The 22913-nt window shown below is 47.6% G+C and overlaps 1 protein-coding gene across 7 annotated transcripts in view; it reads left to right on the top strand.

The window, feature by feature from the left end:
• The first annotated feature begins 365 nt into the window (after positions 1-365).
• Positions 366-22913, top strand: part of LOC138837635 (mediator of RNA polymerase II transcription subunit 12-like protein) — a 213494-nt gene continuing 190946 nt past the window's right edge. For all 7 annotated transcript variants that reach the window (XR_011375387.1, XM_070036566.1, XM_070036565.1 and 4 more), the window contains exons 1-2: positions 366-539; positions 18948-19052. Coding sequence is in view for 6 of the 7 variants with exons in the window: in XM_070036566.1 (XP_069892667.1) it covers positions 438-539; positions 18948-19052 (207 nt within the window). In the remaining variant the exon portion in view is untranslated. The remainder of the gene's footprint in view (positions 540-18947; positions 19053-22913) is intronic.

Genomic DNA, 22913 nt, shown 5'->3' with positions numbered 1-22913 from the left:
GGAGCGAGCGGAGCGCGGGGGACCGGAGCGGAGCGCGGGGGACCGGAGAGCGAGCGGAGCGCGGGGGACCGGAGAGCGAGCGGAGCGCGGGGGACCGGAGCGGAGCGCCCCCCCGCGCCCCCGTCCCGCACCCCCCCGCCCCCCCGCCCCGCACCCCCGCCCCGCACCCCTCCGCACCCCCCCGCGCCCCCGCCCCGCACCCCCGCCCCGCGCCCCGGTCCCGCGCCCCCGTCCCGCACCCCCGTCCCGCACCCCCCCGCACCTCCGCCCCGCCCCGCCCCCCCGTCCCGCACCCTCCCGCGCCCCCCGCCCCCCCGCCCCGCACCTCCGTCCCGCACCCCCCCGCGCCCCCGTCCCGCACCCCCGCCCCGCACGCCGCGCCGGGTCGCCGAGGCGGCGGCCGCAGCTCCGAGGCGGCGTCGCGGCTAACATGAGAGATGATGGCCGCCTTCGGGCTCCTCAGCTACGAGCAGAGGCCGCTGAAGCGCCCGCGGCTCGGGCCGCCCGACGTCTACCCGCAGGACCCCCGGCAGAAGGAGGTGAGCGCCGGGGAGCGGGCCGGGGCCGGGGATGGAGAGCGGGCCGGGGCCGGGGAGCGGGCCGGGGAGGGGAGCGGGCCGGGGCCGGGGATGGAGAGCGGGCCGGGGAGGGGAGCGGGCCGGGGAGCGGGGATGGAGAGCGGGGATGGAGAGCGGGCCGGGGAGGGGAGCGGGCCGGGGAGCGGGGATGGAGAGCGGGGATGGAGAGCGGGCCGGGGAGGGGAGCGGGCCGGGGAGGGGAGCGGGGATGGAGAGCGGGCCGGGGAGGGGAGCGGGCCGGGGAGGGGAGCGGGGATGGAGAGCGGGGCCGGGGAGGGGAGCGGGGGCCGGGGAGGGGAGCGGGGAGGGGAGCGGGGCCGGGGAGGGGAGCGGGGAGCGGGCCGGGGAGCGGGGGCCGGGGAGGGGAGCGGGGGCCGGGGAGGGGAGCGGGCCGGGGAGGGGAGCGGGGCCGGGGAGGGGAGCGGGGGCCGGGGAGCGGGCCGGGGCCGGGGAGGGGAGCGGGGCCGGGGAGGGGAGCGGGGGCCGGGGCCGGGGAGCGGGGGCCGGGGAGGGGAGCGGGCCGGGGAGGGGAGCGGGGGCCGGGGAGGGGAGCGGGCCGGGGAGGGGAGCGGGGCCGGGGAGGGGAGCGGGGGCCGGGGAGCGGGCCGGGGCCGGGGAGGGGAGCGGGGCCGGGGAGGGGAGCGGGGCCGGGGAGGGGAGCGGGCCGGGGCCGGGGAGCGGGGAGCGGGAGGCCGGCGGGAAGGCTGCCCCGAGGAGGAGGCCGCGGAGGGCCCGGGAGGCCGGCGGGAAGGCTGCCCGGAGGAGGAGGCCGCGGAGGGGGCCGCGCGCACTGCCACAGCCGGGCTTCTGGAACAGTCGCACAGTCAGGGCCCTGTGCCCAGGCCGTCCCCGCAGGCGAGGGGTTTGAAAGGCGCCTGTGGAGGAGCCGCCGACCCCGAGCCCCCTCGGGCACCCGGGACAGCTGGGACCGAGGCCGGAGGCTGCCGTGGTGCGGTCGGTGGGGTCAGCTGCTCCGGGGGCGGCCGGCGCACCGACCCCTGGGCCAGGCGCGGCCTGGGCAGTAGAGGCCTTTGTTGAGCGTATTTTCTCCTGGACTATATGTACTTCAGCGTGGGGGCTTCTGTGATTCTGGAAGCGACCACAGAGGGTGTTTTCTTTTCTTTCTGCTCCTGGGCTTGAACTCATGGCCTGGGCACTGTCCCTGATCTCTAAAGCACAAGGCCAGCACTTTACCACTTGAGCCACAGCTCCACTTACGGCATTTTGGTGGTTAATGGGAGATACGCGTCTCAAGGACCTTCCTGCCCAGGCTGGCTTCAGCCTACAGGCGCGAGCCACCAGCCCTTGGCGTTTGGTACTGGGGTTTAAACTTAGGGCCACATGCTTGGTAAGCAGGTCTTTTGTGTGTGTGTTGGTCCTGGGACTTGAGCTTGTAAGTAGATACACTGGGATGATCACTAAAAAAAGAGCAGAAAGGTGAGCTCAACAGACCAACAGGTTTTATTTGGGATAAAAACCTGGGATGGGTACCAAGTCTTTTTCAGTCTGGCTAAAGAAAAAATGGCATCCTTCCCTTCCAACTAACTAGGTGAGGTCAGGTGGGGCAGGTGGAAGTGAGGCGAGGAAGGAGAGTAGTCTTTAAGATCTTGGGAGTTTCAAGGTTTCAGTGGCGTCTGTGTCAACCTGTGCCAGAAGTCGCCTAGATGGCAGGCTTTCTTCCAAGATGTCAGGGTAAGTTTGTTTAGGGACAAGGGGAAGGGAGATGGTTCAGAAGCAAGGACAGTTCTAAAATGTGCTGTCAGAGGGAAAGGTACGTGCTTTCAGTTTATTTTCCATCAGACGTCAGGGTCTGGATGCTGTCCCTTTAGCATTTTGTACTCGAGGCTAGTGCTCTGCCGCTTGAGCTACAGCACCACTTCCCGCACGCGCTGGTTAATTGGAGACGAGTCTGATGGCATTCCTGCTTTGGTTGACTTTAACCTGTGGCTCTCACTGAATATCTAGGCTTACACACATGAGCCTGCCAGTGCCCAGGGTCTGGCTGTTTTTGGTACAGGGCCTTGCTTTGTGCCCAGGCATCCTGGACTAGTGGTCCCTATTTTTTCCTGTCTCGGCTGAGCTGGCAGGCATGCTGTTATGTTGTAGCATCACTCAAGGTAGCCAGTGTTCTGTCTCCAGCAGAAAGGTATGGGTGGCTGTAGTCAGATCTGGGTCTGATGTAGAACGGGCCTGTGGCTGGCTGGATGATGGGAAGTCTGATGTAGAACGGGCCTGTGGCTGGCTAGATGATGGGAAGTTTCTAAGCCTCAGTTACATCCGGCCTCCTGGACATTTCTACCCTGTCCTTGCACCACCTGCCCTTGTAAAGTTTTCTTTAACTTTTGAGAAACATGTTGTGCTTCCTAAGTAGCACATCTTGTGCAATCTGATCATAAAATGTTTCGGTTTATTTGGTGCTCCTCCACACACTCCGCTTCCTTTTTGTCCCCAGGCTAAATCTTCTCTGCCTAGGGCTCTTGTGTATGTTGGTCTGTGTGGCTGGACATCTGTCTGTCTTGTCTCTCCGCCCCTACCCCTAATACTGCACAATGCTCTTCTACTTCAGTCTGTGGTCTGGAAGGTAGGGTCTGGCGCCTTTCCTGTCTCTCAGTCTCCTTTCTTGAGAATACACTATCCCACAGTGTTACTGGAAGATTGCATGGGTAATGCAGGTAAATAATTTAGAGCAGAATATGGCATAGAGTCAGCACCCAGATATTGTTGCTGTGAACGCCAGTAAGGCCTGCCTATGCATCATTCAGGTCCCAGTCCAAAAGCCTCCGGACCTTTTGGAGGATATATAACAACAAGTTAATTATTATTTTTGGTTGCCCTCTGGCTATCCCTGATGGCTACTAGTACGCTAGTGGGAAAGGGAGAAGATCTGTTTTAGGCAATACTGAAGTGCCTGGTGCAGATTAATTCAGGGCACAAACTTGTTGGAATGTATGAATAAAAGTGGGATGGATGGAGAAGGGGGCCTGGTGACTGAGAAGTGTCGGGGAAAGGCTGAAAGTGAAATTAAACCCTAGACTATTGAGCTGCGGCGTGGTGAGCCCTGTCAGTTGAGTAGTAAACACATATGTTCAGGAAAGCTAAATTAATAAGGAGAATGGATTGGAGAATAAGGGTCCCAGGGAGGGCCCTTTAAAAGGTACATAGCCAAGTAGGATCACGTTACTAGGTCTTGAACTATCCACAGCTTCTCCTGTTCTCTTGGCTAAACGGAAGGGTAGGAGAAGCAGATGTAGCTTTTAGTCGTTTCCCATAGAGAACTATCTTTAGGACGTTGGGGGACCACAAAGAGAGGCCTAGAAGGCCAACCACAGCAGGTCATAGGTAGCGAGAATGAGGATGAACCAGAGACTGGAGGTGTAGCTGAGCAGTGCCACCTTCAGGTTTGCACAGAGGCATGACACAGTAAAGCAGAAGTAAAACTGTGGCGTGAGCAGAAGCTGGGAACTCCATGAATTATACTGTTTCTAGAGTACATTCAGAGGCTACTGCTTTTCAGACTGCTGGGGACCTAAAACTTTGACTCTTGGAGCAGTGAGGAAGGGGGTCATTGGTCTAGCTTGGAAAGGAGCTGACCTGGAGGTCTGAGAGAGGAAAGCCAGGTGGATGGAAAGGAGGAAAATGGAGAGAAGAGGTACCTGCCTCCCACATAGGCCTCTGGGAAGAGAGCTGGAAATGCTGGACCTAACCGTCTCCTGAGAATTTCTTAAACTGGCTGATGGAGACAGAATTCTGTTCTCTCCAATCTGAATCGTAGAAACTTAAATAATAAGGAAAAATGCCAGCAATCATGAAATAAAATTAATTGTACTCAAAAAGCGGTGATCTCCATCTGGAGGGATTTTTACAGTTGTCAACACTTGTGGACAGTTGTTATTGCTAGATCAGGATACTGGGTAAATTTTAAATGAACACAGTTGTCTTTTCATAATTCTTAAGGGCAAGACAATCCTCACAATTTTGGAGGCTGAGACTCAAGATGATTTAAGGCTCAAGTTGAGGAGGAGGGGGTAGCATCATGATTGAGGCCCCTTACACGTTTTCAAATGTTGTATGTAGCAGGTACACAACTGCCATAGAAAGCCAGATCCTCCCTTGGATTCTGTTGGAGAAGCTGTGGTGGGCGCGGGCCGCCCCAGGGCTTCAGATGGAAGCACCGGCCCAGCTGTGGGAGCTGCTCCTGGCCTGGCCACCCGGGACCCGAGGTGACAAGCCATTGCTAAGCTCCCAGTGCCTTTTGAGGGTCAGGGGCAGTGTGGCTCGCTTTCTGGTGCTCCGAAGGCTCACTAGAGCTCCTGGGGGTGTTTCCTGGACAGAGAGCATACTCCAAACGCGTGAACTGGGAGAAGAAACCCAGCCCCCATCTCCAGCTTTTTGGCTCAGCTCTGGCATTGTCATGTTGGTCTTGGATGTGCTCTAGTTTCTCGCTTGGTTGAGTTCTCCTTTCCTTAGGGGCGGCTGTGCCCGTGTGAGCGGCCCCGGCCAGCGGTCTTCAGGAGCAGTGCTCTGTGGCCTTGTATCGTGGATGCCCTTTAGGTGTGTAGTACAACAGCCCCAAGGAAAGGAGAGAATTTTAGCTATTGGCTTTTGCTGTGATACATATAATGTGCCAAAGACATCCAGTCTTTGAGCTAATATACTGAGTACTTCGCAGGCTCTTTGCCCGATGTGGCCTCCTGAGGACAGACATAAAGCTTTTCTTTCCCGTGGGGTTTCTGCCTAGCATAGTGCTTGGCTCACACCTGGGACGAGAAATCCCTACCTGCTTCCCCACCCCCCAGCTTTCTTGTCTATTGTGGGGCTTGTATTCAGGGCCTGGGTACTGTCCCTGAGCTTTGTTTTGCTCAAGGCTAGAGCTCTGATCACTTTGAACCACAGCCCCATTTTTTTTTTTTTTTTTTGGTGGTTAATTGGAGATAAGAGTCTCATGGACTTTCTTGTCAGGGCTGGCTTTGAACCGTGATCATCAGATTTTAGTCTCCTGAAGGCCTAGGATTGTGGGCATGAACTTCTTTCTGTGAACCAATGTAGAATAAACACGTGTGTTACCTGGGACCCCAGAGTGACCCACTGGCAGCCCTGGTCTTGAGCTGTGTGCTTCCCTTCTTTTTCCCTCAGGACACTGTGGTGGTTGTTGGTGGGTGTGTGTGCAGGGCTGTTCCCTGAGCCACCGCCGGCCCCCACCCCAGTCAGGAGTTCTGAGGTAGGGAAGCATGGATGGGGTTTCAGATTTTCCTGGGGAAGAATCTTCAAAGTGCTGTGAAAATGAAGGGATGACCTGACTTTTTGATAGGGCCTCTTAGAAGAGGCAACTTTTGAATCTGTGTGGGAACGTGTGGGGCTGAAGACAAAGGAAATTCTGGGCACCGGGACCAGCGTGAGCTTTATGGGCCAGAAAGAATAAGTTGTCCTTTGTCACGGCCTGGGCCTGGTGTAGCTGGAGTGACCGGGAGGAGCTCGAGTCCTGGGGCCTCTGTGTACTGCCCTCGGGGCTGGGGTGGGAGAAGGATGTTAAGGGGATGAGAAGTAGGGAACGGTGGGTCGCAGTTTAGGGTTATATTGAAGTGGATAGATTAACCTGCTGTGAGTTGGCTGGCAGCTGGGTTGGGGGTGGCAACTGTGCAGATTGCCACAACTTGGGTGGCTTAAAGCAATGCAAGCTTGTTCTCTGTCCTGGAGGCCAGGGTCCAAAATTAAGGTGCTGGAGAGCTGGGCGCTGGTGGCTCACGCCTGTCATCCTAGCTACTCAGGAGGCTGATATCTGAGGATCATGGGTCAAAGCCAGCTCTGGCAGGAAAGTCCATGAAACTCTTTATTTATTTATTTTTTGGGTCTGGTCGTGGGGCCTGAACTCTGGGCCTGGCCGCTGTCGCTCAGCTCTTCAGCTCAAGGCTAGGGCTCTACCACTTGAGCCACAGCGCCACTTCTGGCTTTTTTCTTTTTGTTTATGTGGTGCTGAGGAATCGAACCCAGGGCCTCATGCATGCAAGGCAAGCGCTCTACCACTGAGCCACTTTCCCAGCCCCTCCATGAAACTCTTATCTCCAATAAGCCACCAGAAAACTGGAAGTGGTACTATGGCCCAAGAGCTGAGGGACAGCGCCCAGGCCCAGAGTTCAGGCCCCATGATCGGGGGTGGGGTGGGGAATGGGAATGTGCTGAAGGCTCTGGGTAAGGGAGGCCCCTTTGGCCTCTCCAGTCTCGGTTACTGCAGCTGTTCCGACTTCCTCAGCTGAAGCCACAGCACTCATTTTGCCTGCTCCCTCCCATGATCTTCTCCCCGACACTGGAGTGTCTGTCAGGAGGACACGTGGCATTGGGTGGGAGGCCACTGAGACATAGCATCTACAAGGACATCTGCAAGGATCTTTATCCAAGTAAGGCCACATTTTTGTTGTTGTTGTTGTTGGTTGTGGGGCTTGAAGCCTGGGCCTGGGCACTGTCCCTGAGCGCTTCAGCTCAAGGCGAGCTCTCTACCACTTGAGCCACAGCACCACTCCAGGTTTTCTGAGTGGTTTATTGGAGATAAGAGTTTCACAGACTTTCCTGCCTGGGCTGGCTTTGAACCTTGATCCCTAGATCTCAGCCTCCTCAGTAGCTAGGATTATAGGTGTGAGCCACAGTGCCTGGCACATTCTCAGTTTTGGGGATTCTGCGTTGGTATTTTTTGGCCTTTGGACTTGAGAGGCTGGGGAAGGAAGCAAAGAGGAGGAGTCACGGGAAAGGTAATTTGGATAGCTGGAGAGGCAGTGTGGGTATATGAGCTGAGAGGGATGAGCCCAAGAATATTCCATTAGCTCCCCAAAGACCTCCTTTCCAGATCACTTACAGTCGTAGGCATTGAGAATCCCATAGAGCTTTTGAGTTCTCATTTACTGTATTATACATCATAAGTTATGAACTAAGAGTGTCTGGAAGTGTGTATTAATTCATTAAAAAATAGTGGGCAGTTTATGTATGCTTCCCACTGTGCTAGGTTGTGTGGGATACAGCAAAGAAATAGAAAAATGCTCTCTGTCCCCTCATAGTGACACTTCTTAAAATAACTGGTGAAGGACCTGCTTTTTCAAAATTACTTTTCAGTCTGTTGCAGACTGGTACAAATACAGGATTAACATGAATAACTAGATGAATTAAATGCCTGATGTTGTGTCAAAAAGCAACGGTCTCACCCACAGTCCCTCCAAGTGAGAGCTCTGCTCCTAACCGCCTGTTCGTTGACCCACAGCAATTTCTTTTTTTTTTTTTTTTGTCGGTCGTGGGGCCTGAACTCTGGGCCTGGGCGCTGTCCCTCAGCTCTTCAGCTCAAGGCGAGCGCTCTACCACTTGAGCTACAGCGCCACTTCTGGTTTTCTGGTGGTTTATTGGAGATAGGAGTCTCAGGGTCTTTCCTGCCCAGGCTGGCTTTGAACCGTGATCCTCAGATCTCAGCCTCCTGAGTAGCTAGGATTACAGGCGTGAGCCACCAGCGCCTGGCGACCCACAGCAATTTCTAAAGTGACAGATGCATTCGTTTTATTCATATTAAAATTGAGGATTCTGTTTTGCTTTCAGTAAAGTGTTCAAAGGACCACATCACAATCATATTTATCATTTTGATTGTTCTGAGTGCTTTTTGTGTGTTCTTACATTAGCCATGACACTTGTTTACCTCCTGTTTACAGATGAAGAAACTGAGGCACGGAGTGGTGCTAAATTGTTCAAAGTAAGTTAGTGACATAAGGACAGGTTAGAATTGGACTAAAAATGTTGTATGAAGCCAGGCACCAGTGATTCACACCTATAATACTAGTTACTCAGGAGACTGAGATCTGAGGATCACAGTTCCAATCCAGCCTAAGCAGAAAAGTCCATGAGACTCTTATCTCCAATAAATTACTCAGTAGCCAGGTGCCAGTGGCTCATGCCTATAATCCTAACTACTCAGGAGGCTGAGATCTGAGGATCATAGTTCAAAGTCAGTCTGGGCAAGAAAATCCGTGAGACTCTTATTTCCAATAAACCACCAGAAAACCAGAAGTGGTGCTCAAGTGGTGCTCAAGTGGTAGAGGACTAGCCTTGAACTGAAGAGCTGAGGAACAGCGCCCAGGCCCAGAGTTCAAGCCCCAGGATGGGCAAAAAAAAAAAAAAGAGTTATGTATGAATTCAGAAAAGAGGCCAGGTTCTTCACTGGAGGGTGCCGGTTGGCGGGCAGGGCAGGGTGATGCCTTTGCGGATGAGACTGGAGGAGCTGTGTGGGGTGCAGCTGGAGTCTGGGTGCTTGATGTGTGAGAGCTTAGGGCCTTACTGTTAGATCTATGGCACTAACTCTTGTCTTAGAGATCCAGTGTTGGGGAGGGGAGTCCAGAAACCTTCCAGAAAGGCCGCTTCAGTAACCAAAGCATGAAGTAAAAAGTGCCCTTTGAACAGGACTGTAGAGAAGCATTGACCGTTGGTGACTGGTTGGCCAAAGGAAACTAAGGAGAGTGGAAACTTGCACGGATGTCCTTGGACAGGGAAACTAGGGAGGCAGGCTCTGGTGCCTGGGCCATAGAAGGGCACATTTTTGTGCTGGGTCTGTAGTAAAAAGCATTTAAATTAACATGAATTGGAACAAATACCCATGCCGAAGTCCTGACCTCGGGGCATTAACCAGCTTACTTGAAGGTCTTAGTGCTCTTGGGTCCCATAGTTTTGTTGGTGCTGCTTGTCCTGGGCTTCAGCCCCTCTGCAGTAACCTGCTGTGGGCCTTCTGCTGGCTTTCTGCTGCTGGCTTGGTGTGCCAGGGTTGCTTGGGAGGTTTGCCTGGCAGGCCTGAAGAGTCAGAGTGAGCAGGCCCCAAGAAAATGCCGGAGGTGGGGCGCGCGAGGGGTAGTAACTGAGTGGCTCACCCGTCTAGGTTTCCCAATTTTTTTGTGAGCAGTTGATCTAAAACAAATGAACAGAGTCTCTATCTGCAACAACAAGAGGAGAAATCACTCTTTGTCCTCCCACAGTAGGCTTCACTGGGGGCTGAGGAAGGGGAGAACTTCCAAGGACAGAAGCGCATCTTGTGCTTGTCTCTGCCTGCCTTCCATCCCCCTCCGAGTGAAAACGTGATTTAAAGGAAGACATGGGATTAGGTGGCAGTACAGTGCAGGGGTCCCTGGGCCGGTGGTTTACCTCAGCAATAGAGGTGCAAAAGAGAAAATTGTCCTGGGCAGGATAAAGTAGCTGCTTCTGAAGCCCCCCTTGGTAGGCCTGGGGATGGGCGCTGGCCGTGTGCTTGCTAGGCAGGCACTCACATCTTCTCAGCCACACGCTCAGCTCTTTGTAGCTTTGTGAATATGCAAATCTGAAAGTTCAGATATATTCTCCTGCAGTTTCCTGGAATTTCTGAGCGCCACATCTAGGTGTTTGATATTAGTGGGATTTGGATATGAATTAATAGGATTCAACTATTTAGATGAGAGTGGGGTAAATTTGAAGGGTACTTTATTTAGCTATACTTAGGATCAAAGCCTCTCTATTTCACAGTGGGGAGGAGGAGGGCCCGCCTCACTAGCCACCTCTGGGTAGAGTTGAGGGAAGTTGTCATGGGGAATTGGCACATGGGAGTGCGCACAGCATTCATCCATGATAGACATTTTCACCCAGCCCTCTGAAGAGTATAAGCAGCAGTCATGTGCACGGTTCAGGCTTGTGTGTGCTGGCCATATAAAGATTGTAATTATGATGATGGTAATGCTTTACATTTTTAATGTGTTCTAGTAACTGTGCTGTTACACACAATTTCTGGGTATTCTTTATCATGGGCATATGCGGGAAGTGGTTAGCTCCATTTCACAGAAGAGGAAAGGATCCGGGATTCAAGGTTAGGTTTGTAGGAAACTGCTCTCTCAGAGATACTCCTATCTTAGAGAAGATAAGACATCAGACGTACTTGGGCCTGGTTCTTACATGGCTTCCTAACGATGCACTTCATTTTGCCTCTTCACTGCCTCAGTTTCTTACCTTGTGAAATGATGTGGCATTACTGCCCTTAGATGCATGTTGCCTGTTCCAAGTGTAGGTGCCAAGGCAGCTCTTGCTGAGCTTGTCTCCATGGGTGATTGACAGGATGCAGGTGTGGTTGGAAGTGGGGGACAATGCTAATTGTGATACAGGTGACGAGCTGGTTTATGCATATGACTGTTGTTGTTTTGAGGTCTTTGTGTACCTCAGGCCTGCCTTGAACTCTACCCCTTCCCTCTACATCCTGATCACAGGGACATACCCCCACACTTGGGGTGTAGCTTGTTTTTGCTTTTGTTTTTTTTTCTTTGGTTGGTTGTGGGGCTTGAACTCAGGGTCTGGGTTTTGGTCTCTGAGCTCCTTTACTCAAGTGTTCTACCACTTAAAGCCACAGCTCCACTTCTAGTGTTCTGGCCATTCATTAAAGAGTCTCCTGGATTTCCTTTCCTGGGCTGGCTTTGAATAGTAATCCTCAACTCTCAGCCTCCTGAATAGCTAGGATTACAGGCTTGAGCCACCAGTGCCCAGCTTCAGGAGTGGCCATCTTAGTGGAGACGGGAGGGCAGTCTTGCCTTCTTCCAGCAGGCTGGTGCCAGTTCTTTCTTCAGCCGGTGTTTTGGCTGAACTGGGAACTCCTTTTGTTTTGCCTTTTAAACCATGGTAACTTTTCCCACTGCCACTGAGTGGCATGCCAGGTCGAAGGGTGCGGGCTGTGGGGTCGGCTGGTGCCGAGGCTTGTGGCGCTGCTTTTCTCAACTCCTGTGGACCCCAGTGATGGTGCCCACATGCTCTGGAAGGGCCTGGGTCCTGATGGGTGGGGCAGAGCACCCCTGGTCCTGACGGTGCTGAGGGGTGGGACAGGGCTCCCTTCCCCAGGCCCAGGAGACAGAGTGCTGCAGAGCCATGGCTCCAGGGGCGAGGGCCTTTTATCTGCCGTCGGCCACTTGGATATTTGTAATATCACTTGCAGGTCACACACAGTTACAGGTAGATAGCTATCTGGAAGCCAAGTTTGGAGAGTGTTATACGTTCCGTGGACTAAACATTTCCCACCTGGCAGTGAAGATTTGTTTTCTCAGTCCTAGGTGGCAGAAGTCTGAAAAGCCCAGACAGAGGCGGCATATTCACTTCTGAGGCCGTGGGCAGGTCTCTCCTCCTCCTCAGCATGTGGCCATGTGACACTGGTCTCTGCCCTCTCTTCATAATTGCTGTCTTCCCTCTGTGTCTGAACATAGTCATACTAGGCTAGGATCTACCTTATTTAAACATGACTCCATCTTGACTTGAATACCTGCCTAAAGACTCTAAGATCACACACACCGGTATGGGATTGTGTTCGGTTGGCTTTTCTTTTTTAGGGTATGTGGTTCTCCTGTTAGGTATGTTTTCCACATCTTCTTTTGCAGGTCCCAGGTGGCTCATCACTGTCTGGATTCTGAGTCCGTGTAAGTTATCTGCGCCTCTTTCTCCATAAACTTGTAGTTAGCCCATTTGCTTCCTGCACTGGTCCCTTTCTGTTGTCATGGGGCGTGCAACAGGATCTTGTTTCAGAGTTTCCTCCCGCCATGGCCCCACTGTCTCACTTCTCTTCTCTGCAAAGTTGTGCAGAAGAATCCAACAGTGAGGACAGAAGTTTTTCATTTGGCCCGCCCACTGGACTTTATATCACCTCTGTCACTGTTTCAGAATCTTCTTAGGCCTTCCTTCCTTCCTCCCTTCCTTCCTTCTGCTCTTGCTATAACATTTTCCTTTTATTTCTCAACCCTATAGACTCTTCTTTTCCTCCACCTTCTTGTTAGCACACACCACCAGTGACTGTTGTCTTTTTCTTTTTTTTTTTGCTAGTCCTGGGGCTTGAACTCAGGGCCTGGGCACTGTCCCTGAGCTTCTTTTGCTCAAGGCTAGTGCTCTACCACTTGAGCCACAATGTCACACTGTGCATGTGGTACTAAGGAATCGAACCCAGGGCTTTGTGCATTTAGGCAAGCACTCTACCACTAAGCCACATTCCCAGGCCTGAACTGACTCTTCCATCATTATGGTGTGCCCTTTACTCTCTGAGTAGTCGTCCTTGTCTTGAAATCTATCTGATACTAATGTAGCTACCAGACCCTCTTAATGCTCTTCGGATTATTGCATATATATATATATATATATATATATATATATATATATATATATATAAAATGTTTACATATACTTATGTTTCTATATTATTACATTTACTGTCAGTCTGTCTTTATATTTAAGTATACCTTTATATTTAAAGTATCACATATTATTGAGCTTTATTTTTCCTTTAATTCATTCTGATCTCTTTTAATTGGAGTCTCTTTAATGTAGTCATTGATATGGTTGGATTTGGGTCTATTATTTTACTACTCATTTTCTATTTACTTTAGATTATGATTATTAGATTCTTAATTTATCCATTGATAAGTTAGTTGCCCTTTGTTTTCCTTTCTTTCTTTCTTTCTTTCTTTCTTTCTTTCTTTCTTTCTTTCTTTCTTTCTCTCTCCTTTCTCTTTCTCTTCCTTCTTTCTTTCTTTCTTTCTCCTTTCCCTCCCTCCCTCCCCCCCCCCCCTCTCTCCCCCTTTCTCCCTTTCTTTCTTTCTTTCTTTCTTTCTTTCTTTCTTTCTTTCTTTCTTTCTTTCTTTCTTTCTTTTTCTCTTTCTTTCTTTCTTTCTTTCTTTCTTTCTTTCTTTCTTTCTTTCTTTCTTTCTTTCTTTCTTTCTTTCTTTCTTTCTTTCTTTCTTTCTTTCTTTCTTTCTTTCTTTCTTTCTCTGGGCCTGAGTCGGGTCCCTCAGCTCTTCAGATCAAGGCTAGTGCTCTACCACTTTGAGCCACAGCACCACTTCTGGTTTTGTGGTGGTTCATTGGAGATAAGAGTCTCATGGACTTTCCTGCCTGGGCTGGCTTTGAACCATGATCCTCATATCTCAGCCTTCTGAGTATCTAGGATGACAAGCGTGAAGCCACTGGTGCCTGGCTTTTTTCCCCCAAGCTTTGAATTACAACATCTATTCCAAACCTTTCATAATCTCCTTAGCCTTACTATCCCATAAGAGGTTAGAATTTTTCCCATGGTAAGGTTCTCCTCTGTGGTTAACTCCTGTTGCTTCACCATCAGGCTCACCTCAAGCACCCTTCACAGGGAGTGCTTGTTGGAGTTTCCAGACTGGATAAAGCCCTTATCTGCTCTTGTAACAGCAGTACTCCTCTTCACATTGTTAATCGTATTGGCCATTTGCTTACTGTGTAGTCTCCAGTTCTTGGCCTTTGCTGTGTTTGTAATTCCATGTTGATGGAATGACAGAGAACACTGGATTGTGGTTTGAAAAGTGAAAAGGATTTCATAAAAATATAGCAGGATGTTAGTGCTTAGAAGTCAAAAAGACTATGTGTGTGGATTGGTATAAAATAGTCAAGTAGAAGAAATGGCAGTTAAAATATAAAAATAGGAAACAGCTGTAATAGTAGTGGCTACCATTTATAGGACACTTAATAATGGACCAGACACTGTGCTGAGCTCTGCATATGTCATCTTATGTAACCTCAGCCCAAGGAGTTATTTCTGTCGAGGTACAGAGATATTGGGTACTGTGTTCCAGTCCTAGGTTCGTGACCATGTTCTTGTACTAGGTGAGGGGCTCTGTATTCTAACACAAATCTCTGTGATTCCAACACTTAGACTAGAAACCAGACTGAAATACTTACCTTGATAGTTCAAGTCCTAGGAAATTGTGTTTTGAGTTGGGGCCAGGGTCAGGTGGAAGAATGCTCAGAGGTGTTATGTAGGTCTATAGAGAGTTGTATTATTTGTTGTTTTAGCTCCAGGGAGAATAGAAGAAAACCTTCTGAGGCTTTTGGACAAGGTAGTGCAGAAAGAAATGGTGTTTGATGACGCACCCAGGCCAGAGGAGTAAGAAGCAGCGGCCGGACCCTGCTGTCTTAGTGACCACAAACTAGTGCTTGAAAGGAAGAAGTGTGAGACAGATTTTGAGAGATGTATGGACAGGATTGTTTAACGATGAGCTGTGGAAGCGAAAGATTTTCCCATTCTCTCCTGGCTCATTTGCTCTGTACCCGTTACCCATACTCACTGCTATGACCACAAAATACATCCATGATGGAGATTATCATACCCCTCCTTGGGGGTCTGTTCTTTGGAAGGAAAGGTAGATAAGTTTAGGAAAAGTAATTTTGTTAGTTTAGGTAGGATCTCAGTTAACACTGCCTGTCTGGCTAGCATATAGTGTGCTGTTTTTCTACTTCCTGGTAGATAATTATTTCTGTCTAATTAATTGAATTGTAATTGAGTTTATTAGATAATAAAGTGACTGAGGAAATTCGGACTTTTTGCACATTTTAAGTATTAGATGTTGAGGGTGGAAGATTGTGTGTATGTTTGTGTGTACCTGTATGTTTGTGTGTACCTGTTTTTGTTCTCTTGCCTTTGAGAGGATCATTGGAGTTTGTGTTAAACTTTGTTATTTATTTATATATTTATTTAGCTGGTTCTGAGGCTTGAACTCAGAGCGTGGGTCCTGTTCCTGAGCTGCTTTTGCTCAAGACAAGTGCTCTACCACTTCAGCCACAGCTTTCTCTAAATGGTTTGTTGGAGATAAAAAGTCTTGTGAATTTTCCTGCCTGGGCTGGCTTTGAACTGTGGTCTCAAATCTCAGCTTCTGGAGTAGCTAGGATTATAGGTATAAATCACCAGTGCTCAGCTTCCTTTTTTAAATTTAAATTTCATTTTTTTGCTGGTCATGAGACTTGAACTCAGGGCCTGGACATTGTCCCAAAGCTTCTTTTGCTCAAGGCTACCACTCTACCACTTGACCACAGCACTTTTGGCTTTTTTTTTTTTTTTTTTTTTAAATTTAGTTGGTACTGAGGAATTGAACTCAGGGCTTCAAGCATGCTAGGCAAACCACTAAGCCATGTTCCCAGCCCTCTTTTTATTTTTTTGCGTGAGAAGGAACTTAAGCAATTTCTAAATTACCATCAAAATGTTTTCACTTTATTGATGAAATATTTTATTGAAATTTAAAGTTTGCTTTGAAAGAGATCCAAAAACAGGATAGTTCTCTGAACTCCAAGGTAAATGTGAGATTGATGAATCCATTTGGAATGTACCACAAGTATTAAAGGTCTGATTTTTCTATCAGTAAGAAATGTGAAGGAGCGTGAACCTTCTGCATTAATGTGGGCTTTTGGTTTTGTTTCTCTGTAGGTGTCTGTCTCAAAAATTGCCTTAAAGGGTCTGGGAATGTAGCTCAGTGGCACAGTGCTAGCCTCGAGGAAAAGAAGCTCAGGGACAGAGCCTGGGCCCCGAGTTCAAGTCCCAGGACTGGAAAAAATTGCCTTAAAGTTGGTCTTTTAGTTGACGTGGTTGTCAGGAGTTCTCTTTCTCAGTGTTGTGGCTGTCTTGTTGGCACTAAGTCTGTTCGCCAGCGAGGTCTGTGTGGCGGTCCATGGGCAGACAGGGCGACTGCCAGTCTGCTCTCACCTCCCACTGCCTCTTAGCTGAATATTTTGGTCTCACACAGTGTGTACAATTTTTTTTTTTGTCCTAAATGCTGTTGGAAGAAATACATCTCAGAATTCATGGCTACCTCTCTCCCCTGCTGTTATTAGAAATGCTTTCCCCTCCTGTACAATGGAAAAAGTTTCAACCCTTCCTGAAGAGTCCTTTCAATGGGAAAAGTTCAAACCTGCTGATGTAGAGCCTAGAATAGATCCTGCTGGCGGCTGTGTGCCCTGAGGTCTTACCTGTGCACGTGTGCAGAGCAGCTGGCAGATGGTTCTGTTGTAAGAACTGTGGGCCAGGGAAGACCCATGGCAGAAGAGGGTTAAACTTCTGTAAGGAAAGCCCTTGTAAGAACGTTGGTGCTTGATTCTCTTTTATTTTGAAAAAGACTTGAGTAGGTTCAAGGCTAGTGCAATAGGAAGGTATTTGTGGGTTTTTTGATTTTGTTTTTTTTTTTTTTTTTTCTTCAGATTTGGCTTGGGGGTTTTAGAATCATGCTTGTTCCCAATCTAGACTTTCTCTTTTCCTGTTTACCTAATTAGACTTGGCAAAGAACTGTAGAGCAGTGTTATAAGAATTGGTTGTTTGGACTCACGTAACACACATTTTTTGTTCTGAATCTCTTAAATCTGCATGATGCCGTTAAGAATCTGTGCCCTGAGCCAATGTCAAATTGATACCTATAGATACCTTCAGGTTGGAGAGAATGCTTTTCCTCTAAACAGTACTTTGTGGGCGCTTCAACCGGAAGCTGAAGAATGCCGTCTAAACCAGCAGTAGTGAATACTGTAATTTGAAGCTTCTTTGTTTTTAATGATTTTTTAAAATTATCTTTAAGTCGAACAAAGGAATTATTTCACAAATCAGTTTATGAGTTCAGTGCATCTTGAGAGGTGTTATTCTTTTGAAGGTAATTCTTAACTCAGTTTATTTGTTGCAAAAACTTTTGGGAATAGACTAGCAGGGTGATACACTTAGATTTAATCTTCTTTTATTAAAGTAGGCAGCTGACTGACAGTGGTTAGTAGTCAAGTGAAGTGAGTAGTAAAAGAGCATGCTCAGTTTAGAGCAGCAGAACTGTGTAGAGTTAACTGATCCTGAAAGTCTCACCCACTTTCTCTTGATTAAGTTACAGCACATTTTTAGTAAAAACATATGCTGTTACTTGATTAATGTTTCCTGTAATAATTTCTACTGGTAAATTAAAAATAAAGGCACATTTAATTTTTTTGCCATATTACCTTCATAATCTATTTGTATCTCTACTTCTGACCACCTCAGGCTAAGCAAATTGACTCAGTATATTTGCTTTATTTAAACTGATGGAATGAAACCTTCTTGACTTAAAAATATGCATTATATAGTTATGTCCTACATTTTTGAATAATTAATTTGAAAAATGCAGGAGCAGATTGAGATGTCTTCTTATGTGAGACAATTGACCTCTGTGCAGATCATGATTTCAGTGACCTTCTCTGCTCGGAGGAGACTCTGTTACCCATAAAGCTGCATTTCCTATTGTGGGGTCTTTTGAAAGCCTGCCAAAGCAGCAGCCCGCCAAGTTATTAGTAAGAGCACACATAATTAAGTTACATGGCTTGTCTCCAGCAGATCTCATTCTCATCCAAGGTGACCTTTGCAGACTGGTCAGGTGTTTAAATGCCATAGCAGTTTTGATTAGTTGCTTTTCCCCCTTTCATGTTAACACACACCTCAGTTACTTATGAAGAATAAGTGTGTTCATATTTTTGCTCTGCGTGACCATTAGTCCAGCTGTCACTAACACCATTTCTTGAGGGGAGCAGAAGTTTTCCTCATTTCCTCCAACTCATTGCCCATGTTTTTTTTTTTTTTCCAGTCTGTATTTTAGGGATTCTGATTTAGTACCATAAATCAGGGATAATCTGGTCTCAGGGATAATCTGGTCAGGACAAGGAAGAGATTCTCTCTCTCTGTATACATACATACATATATACGTATATATGCACATATATATACATATATATGTACACACATATATACGTATATATGCATATATACATACATATATGCATATATACATACATATATACATATATATATATATATATATATATATATATACATCTTCCTACCTTCCTACCTACCTACCTCCATATATGTGTGACTAGACTGTCTTTGGTGTGCTGTGAGCCTGTAAGAGTTTCCTTGATCTATCCAGTATGACAGTCTGAGAGCTTTTTAAGGCAATCTTGATGTTGTACTTAAATATTTTTAGACAACATTTCACCTAGTGTTTGTTATTTAGTGGCATTGAAATTTCTCCAGGTCTATGTTTTAGAAGATAGTATTTCATTTCCATGTGGCTGGCTTGATTTTGTAAGTGGGTATGTGTGTTGGGAATGTAATCTTTTTTTTTTTTTTTTGGGTCCAGTTGTGGGGCCTGAACTCTGGGCCTGGGCATTGTCCCTCAGCTCTTCAGCTTAAGGCTAGTGCTCTACCTACGACTTGAGCCACAGCACCACTTCCGGCTTTTTCTGTATATGTGATGCTGAGGAATGGAACCCGGGGCTTCATGCATGCTAGCCAAGCACTCTACCCCTGAGCCACCTTGCCAGCCCCATCATTTTGGTTTTCTTGTGCTGGTTCCACACTCATAGAGCAGGTGACAGGCTGGAGTAACAGATGCCATGTGCCATACACCAAGTCAGTGCTTTGCTAGGGTATGCCACATCTCTTTCTGTTGATTTCTGAACTTTAGCTTCTGCAAAGAAGAAACAGACTCAGACTCAGCTGTTATTCAGGCCACAATGTTTGGATTAAGTGGAAGCTTTCCATCCTCTGCTTACTCAATACCTTCTCTTGAATAGGATGAGCTCACAGCTGTGAATGTAAAGCAAGGCTTCAACAACCAGCCAGCCTTCACTGGAGATGAGCATGGCTCTGCCAGGAACATTGTCATTAACCCATCAAAGGTAAGATTGTTCCCTAGAATTCTGAATGCTTGTGCTATCCTCCATGGTGAGTGCTGATAACTGGCAAGTTCAAACCTCTTTTCTGTGGGTTGCCCCTGGTGTAGCCGGGGTTTGTGCTGACACTGTTATGCTACTTCAGTCTAGGATAGCGTCCTGTGCGGCTTGCTGTGTTTTTAAAAGGCTTTCATGCCTGCCCTTGTAGAATAGTCTGGCCAGTTGCCAGGCACTGCAGTTCCACATATTAGACTTCTTTTGGTGGTTCTGGGATTAAACTCCCAGCCCATTCCATGTTGGGGAAGCACTCCACCTCTGAGCTACAGCCCCACCTTTGTGAGGCTTTTCTGTGGCTGTCCTGTCTCTGTCATTACATGGTATTTCCACTTTTGTGTGTATCTTCCTTCTCCTATCAAAGAGACCTTCATGTTGGTTAGTGCCTGGGCCTTAAGATCTCCGTTCACCTTAAGCCAAATCAGAAGCCTGGTGTTGAAAAGCAGTCACCTGAGTGTCAGACTCCAGGGAGCACCTTCAGGAGTTATTCACAATTGGTCATGCTAGAAACTACAGCTGCTTTCTCTCTGTCTGTCTGTCTGTCTGTCTGTCTGTCTGTCTGTCTGTCTGTCTGTCTGTCTGTCTGTCTGTCTGTCTGTCTGTCTGTCTGTCTGTCTGTCTGTGTGTCTCTGCTTGCCTGCCTGCCTGCCTGTCTGTCGATCAGTCAGTCTCTTTTTTTTGTCAGTCATGAGACTTGAACTCAGGGGCTAGGTGCTGTCTCTGAGCTTTTTTTGCTCAAGGCTGCCACTCTGAGCCACAGCACTACTTCTGGTTTTCTAGTGGTTAATTGAAGATAAGAGTTTCATGGACTTTCCTACTCTAGCCGGCTTACTCAGCCTCCTGAGTAACTAGGATTACAGGTGTGAGTCACCGGCCTCAGCCTGATGCTTTATCTATTGATGTGAACTGCTAATCATCCTTGGTTCTCAATGTCAAGTTTTATGTCAAATTAAATAACTTAATAAACAGAAACAACATTTACAACAGTTTCTATCAAGTTTTCTTTGAGATTTACTCAAGGATTCAAGTCTTCTAAGGGAATTGGACTTTATACATATGAAACCTATGAATGATGGTATGACTCCTAATTAGGCCTTTTCCATATTCTTACCAAATAAAATACATTCCAAATAGCTTTGGATGGATGAAAACGAGTACTAAGTGTACTTGTTTGAAAGCATATAACTTGGTTGAAAGTTAGAGTAGACGAGGTGGTGCATGAGTCTATTTCCACCTACTCATGGAAGCAGCCTGGGCAAAGTTAGTGAAATGTTACCTCAAACAAAAAACAAGAAACTAAAAAGGCTTGAGGTGTAGCTCAAGGGGGGTGCTTTGGGTTCAGTTACCAATCCCCCCCCCCCCCCCCCCCAGCGCCTTCCCAGTCTTTCTTACACACACAACACTCTCTTTTAGAAGACGGTTTGGCAGTGCTATTGAAATCTCTGAATTGTGGAATTGGAGTTCTAAAAATCTATCTTAAAGCTATCCCTGCATATGTCTGAAGCAACAGATGTGAAGGGCTATTTGTTTTAATGTTGTTCATAGTAGGACAAATTTGGAACAGAAGCTCCAAATGTTCCTTAACAGTAGCTTAAGTGAAAGATGATATAGCCATATTATAGTATGTAACTTTGTGTTATGAAAAATGAAGTTAGCCATATGTAGACATGGAAAGCTCAGACTGTGAGTGTTCATGAGCTATGTACATAAAAAAGAAAATATGATGATAGATACTTCTTGTTCTTGTTAATAATTGCATACTTGTTTGCCTTGTTTTATTCTTTAGAATGTGCTATTTTATACATTATGATACAAACCTGAGTTATCTGTCTGTGCCAGTTAATGCATGAATAAATAATAAATGAATAAACACCATGGTCTCAAAATTAAGCCATAAATTAAACCAGATAAAATATGTCTAAATGTTATTGTGTGGAAAATAATTTAAATGTTACTGTCTGAGTTATGGTAATGCTTACCCGCATTACTTGGGAGGTTGAGGGAAGAGAACCTTTGAGTTTGAGGCCAGCATGGTCTACAAAGCAAGACACTGTCTCCAGAGGCAAAGTGAGTTACATTAAATATTATAAACATGCTTAGATTTTTTTGAGTCCCAATTGTATTTTCTTCTTTTGCTTGAGAATTTTGATTATAGTCTACATTTGTTTAAAAGCTTTCCTAGCAGGGAGCAAAATATGGGTATTCATTCTAATCCATTGCTGTCGTTCAGAAAAAAGTACAATTGATTGTTTAAACTATGATTTTTTTATTTATGCCTTTATTATCATTAAATTGCTCAGTTATATTGCAAATGTGAGACCTTTCAAATATCAAACAATCTGTGTTTCTAGGTGTGCTTAGTGCAGAGAGCAGATACCAGTTGAAAATTTTTAAATCAAACAATTAGCTGTTTGTGCCTGCTTATTTACAGTTACACTTAATTTATTCACTAGAAGTTTTGCAAATATTTGCTTGAAACATAAAAACTGCAATGAAGTTGTTTCTTTTTTTTTTTTTTTGGGTCCGGTCATGGGGCCTGAACTCTGGGCCTGGGCGCTGTCCCTCAGCTCTTCAGCTCAAGGCTAGCGCTCTACCACTTGAGCCACAGTGCCACTTCCGGCTTTTTAACTTATGTGGTGCTGAGGAATAGAACCCAGGGCCTGGAGCATGCAAGGCAAGTGCTGTACCACTGAGCCATCTTCCCAGCCCCGAAGTTGTTTCGTCTTTAAAAAAGAGTATCTCCGTCTTTTCCCTACTTACTCTAGCTTTTATTAGATCAACAATCCAAGACAAACTTTTAAATTACATATCAATTACAAGAAGTAGGGAATTCAACACACATTAAAACAAGTTGCGGTCAGGTGCCAGAGATTCATACCTGTAATCCTAGATACTCAGGAAGCTGAGATCTGAGGACCACAGTTCAAAGCCAGCCTGAGCAGTAAAGCCAGTGAGATTCTTTTTTTTTTTTTTTTGGCTGGTCCTGGAGCTTGAACTCAGGGCCTGGGCACTGTCCTTGACCCTCTCTGTGCTCAAGGCTAGTGCTCTACCACTTGAACCACAACACTACTTCCAGATTTTTCTGTTTATGTGGTGCTGAGGAATTGAACCCAGGGCTTCATGCATACGAGGCAAGCACTCTACCACTGAGCCACCTTCCCAGCCCTGCCAGTGAGATTCTTATATCCAATTAACTACCAAAAAAGTTGGAGGTGGAGTTGTGACTCAAGTGGTAAAGTGCTAGCCTTGAGCACAAATGCTTGGGGACAGTTCCCAGACTCAGAGTTAAAGTCCCAGGACTGATGGGCACATACACAAAAAGAAATTATGCCAATGTTTCATCTTGGGAGATAAACTTGGCTAATGGCTTATAACTGAGAACAAGCTGTTGTGACCACATAACTGTTAACTAAGATGTCATTACTTCCCCAAGACATAGTTTCTTTTTTTCCCCTCCCTCCCTTCCTTTCTCCCTCCCTTCCCTTCCCTTCCCTTCCCTTCCCTTCCCTTCCCTTCCCTTCCCTTCCCTTCCCTTCCCTTCCCTTCCCTTCCCTTCCCTTCCCTTCCCTTCCCTTCCCTTCCCTCCCCTCCCTCCCTCCCTCCCCTTTCCTTCCTTTCCCTTCCCTCCCTCCCTCCCTCCCTCCCTACTTCCTTCCTTCCTTCCTTCCTTCCTTCCTTCCTTCCTTCCTTCCTTCCTTCCTTCCTTTCCTTCTTTCTTTCTTTTTCTTTTTGGGTCCAGTCGTGGGGCCTGAACTCTGGGCTTGGGCGCTGTCCCTCAGCTACCACTTGAGCCACAGCGCCACTTCTGGCTTT

Source organism: Dipodomys merriami, unplaced genomic scaffold (assembly GCF_024711535.1).
Source record: "Dipodomys merriami isolate MVZ:Mamm:240054 unplaced genomic scaffold, mDipMer1.0.p SCAF_273, whole genome shotgun sequence".
NCBI lineage: Eukaryota > Metazoa > Chordata > Mammalia > Rodentia > Heteromyidae > Dipodomys > Dipodomys merriami.
This window is presented reverse-complemented; position numbering and strand designations above follow the sequence as displayed.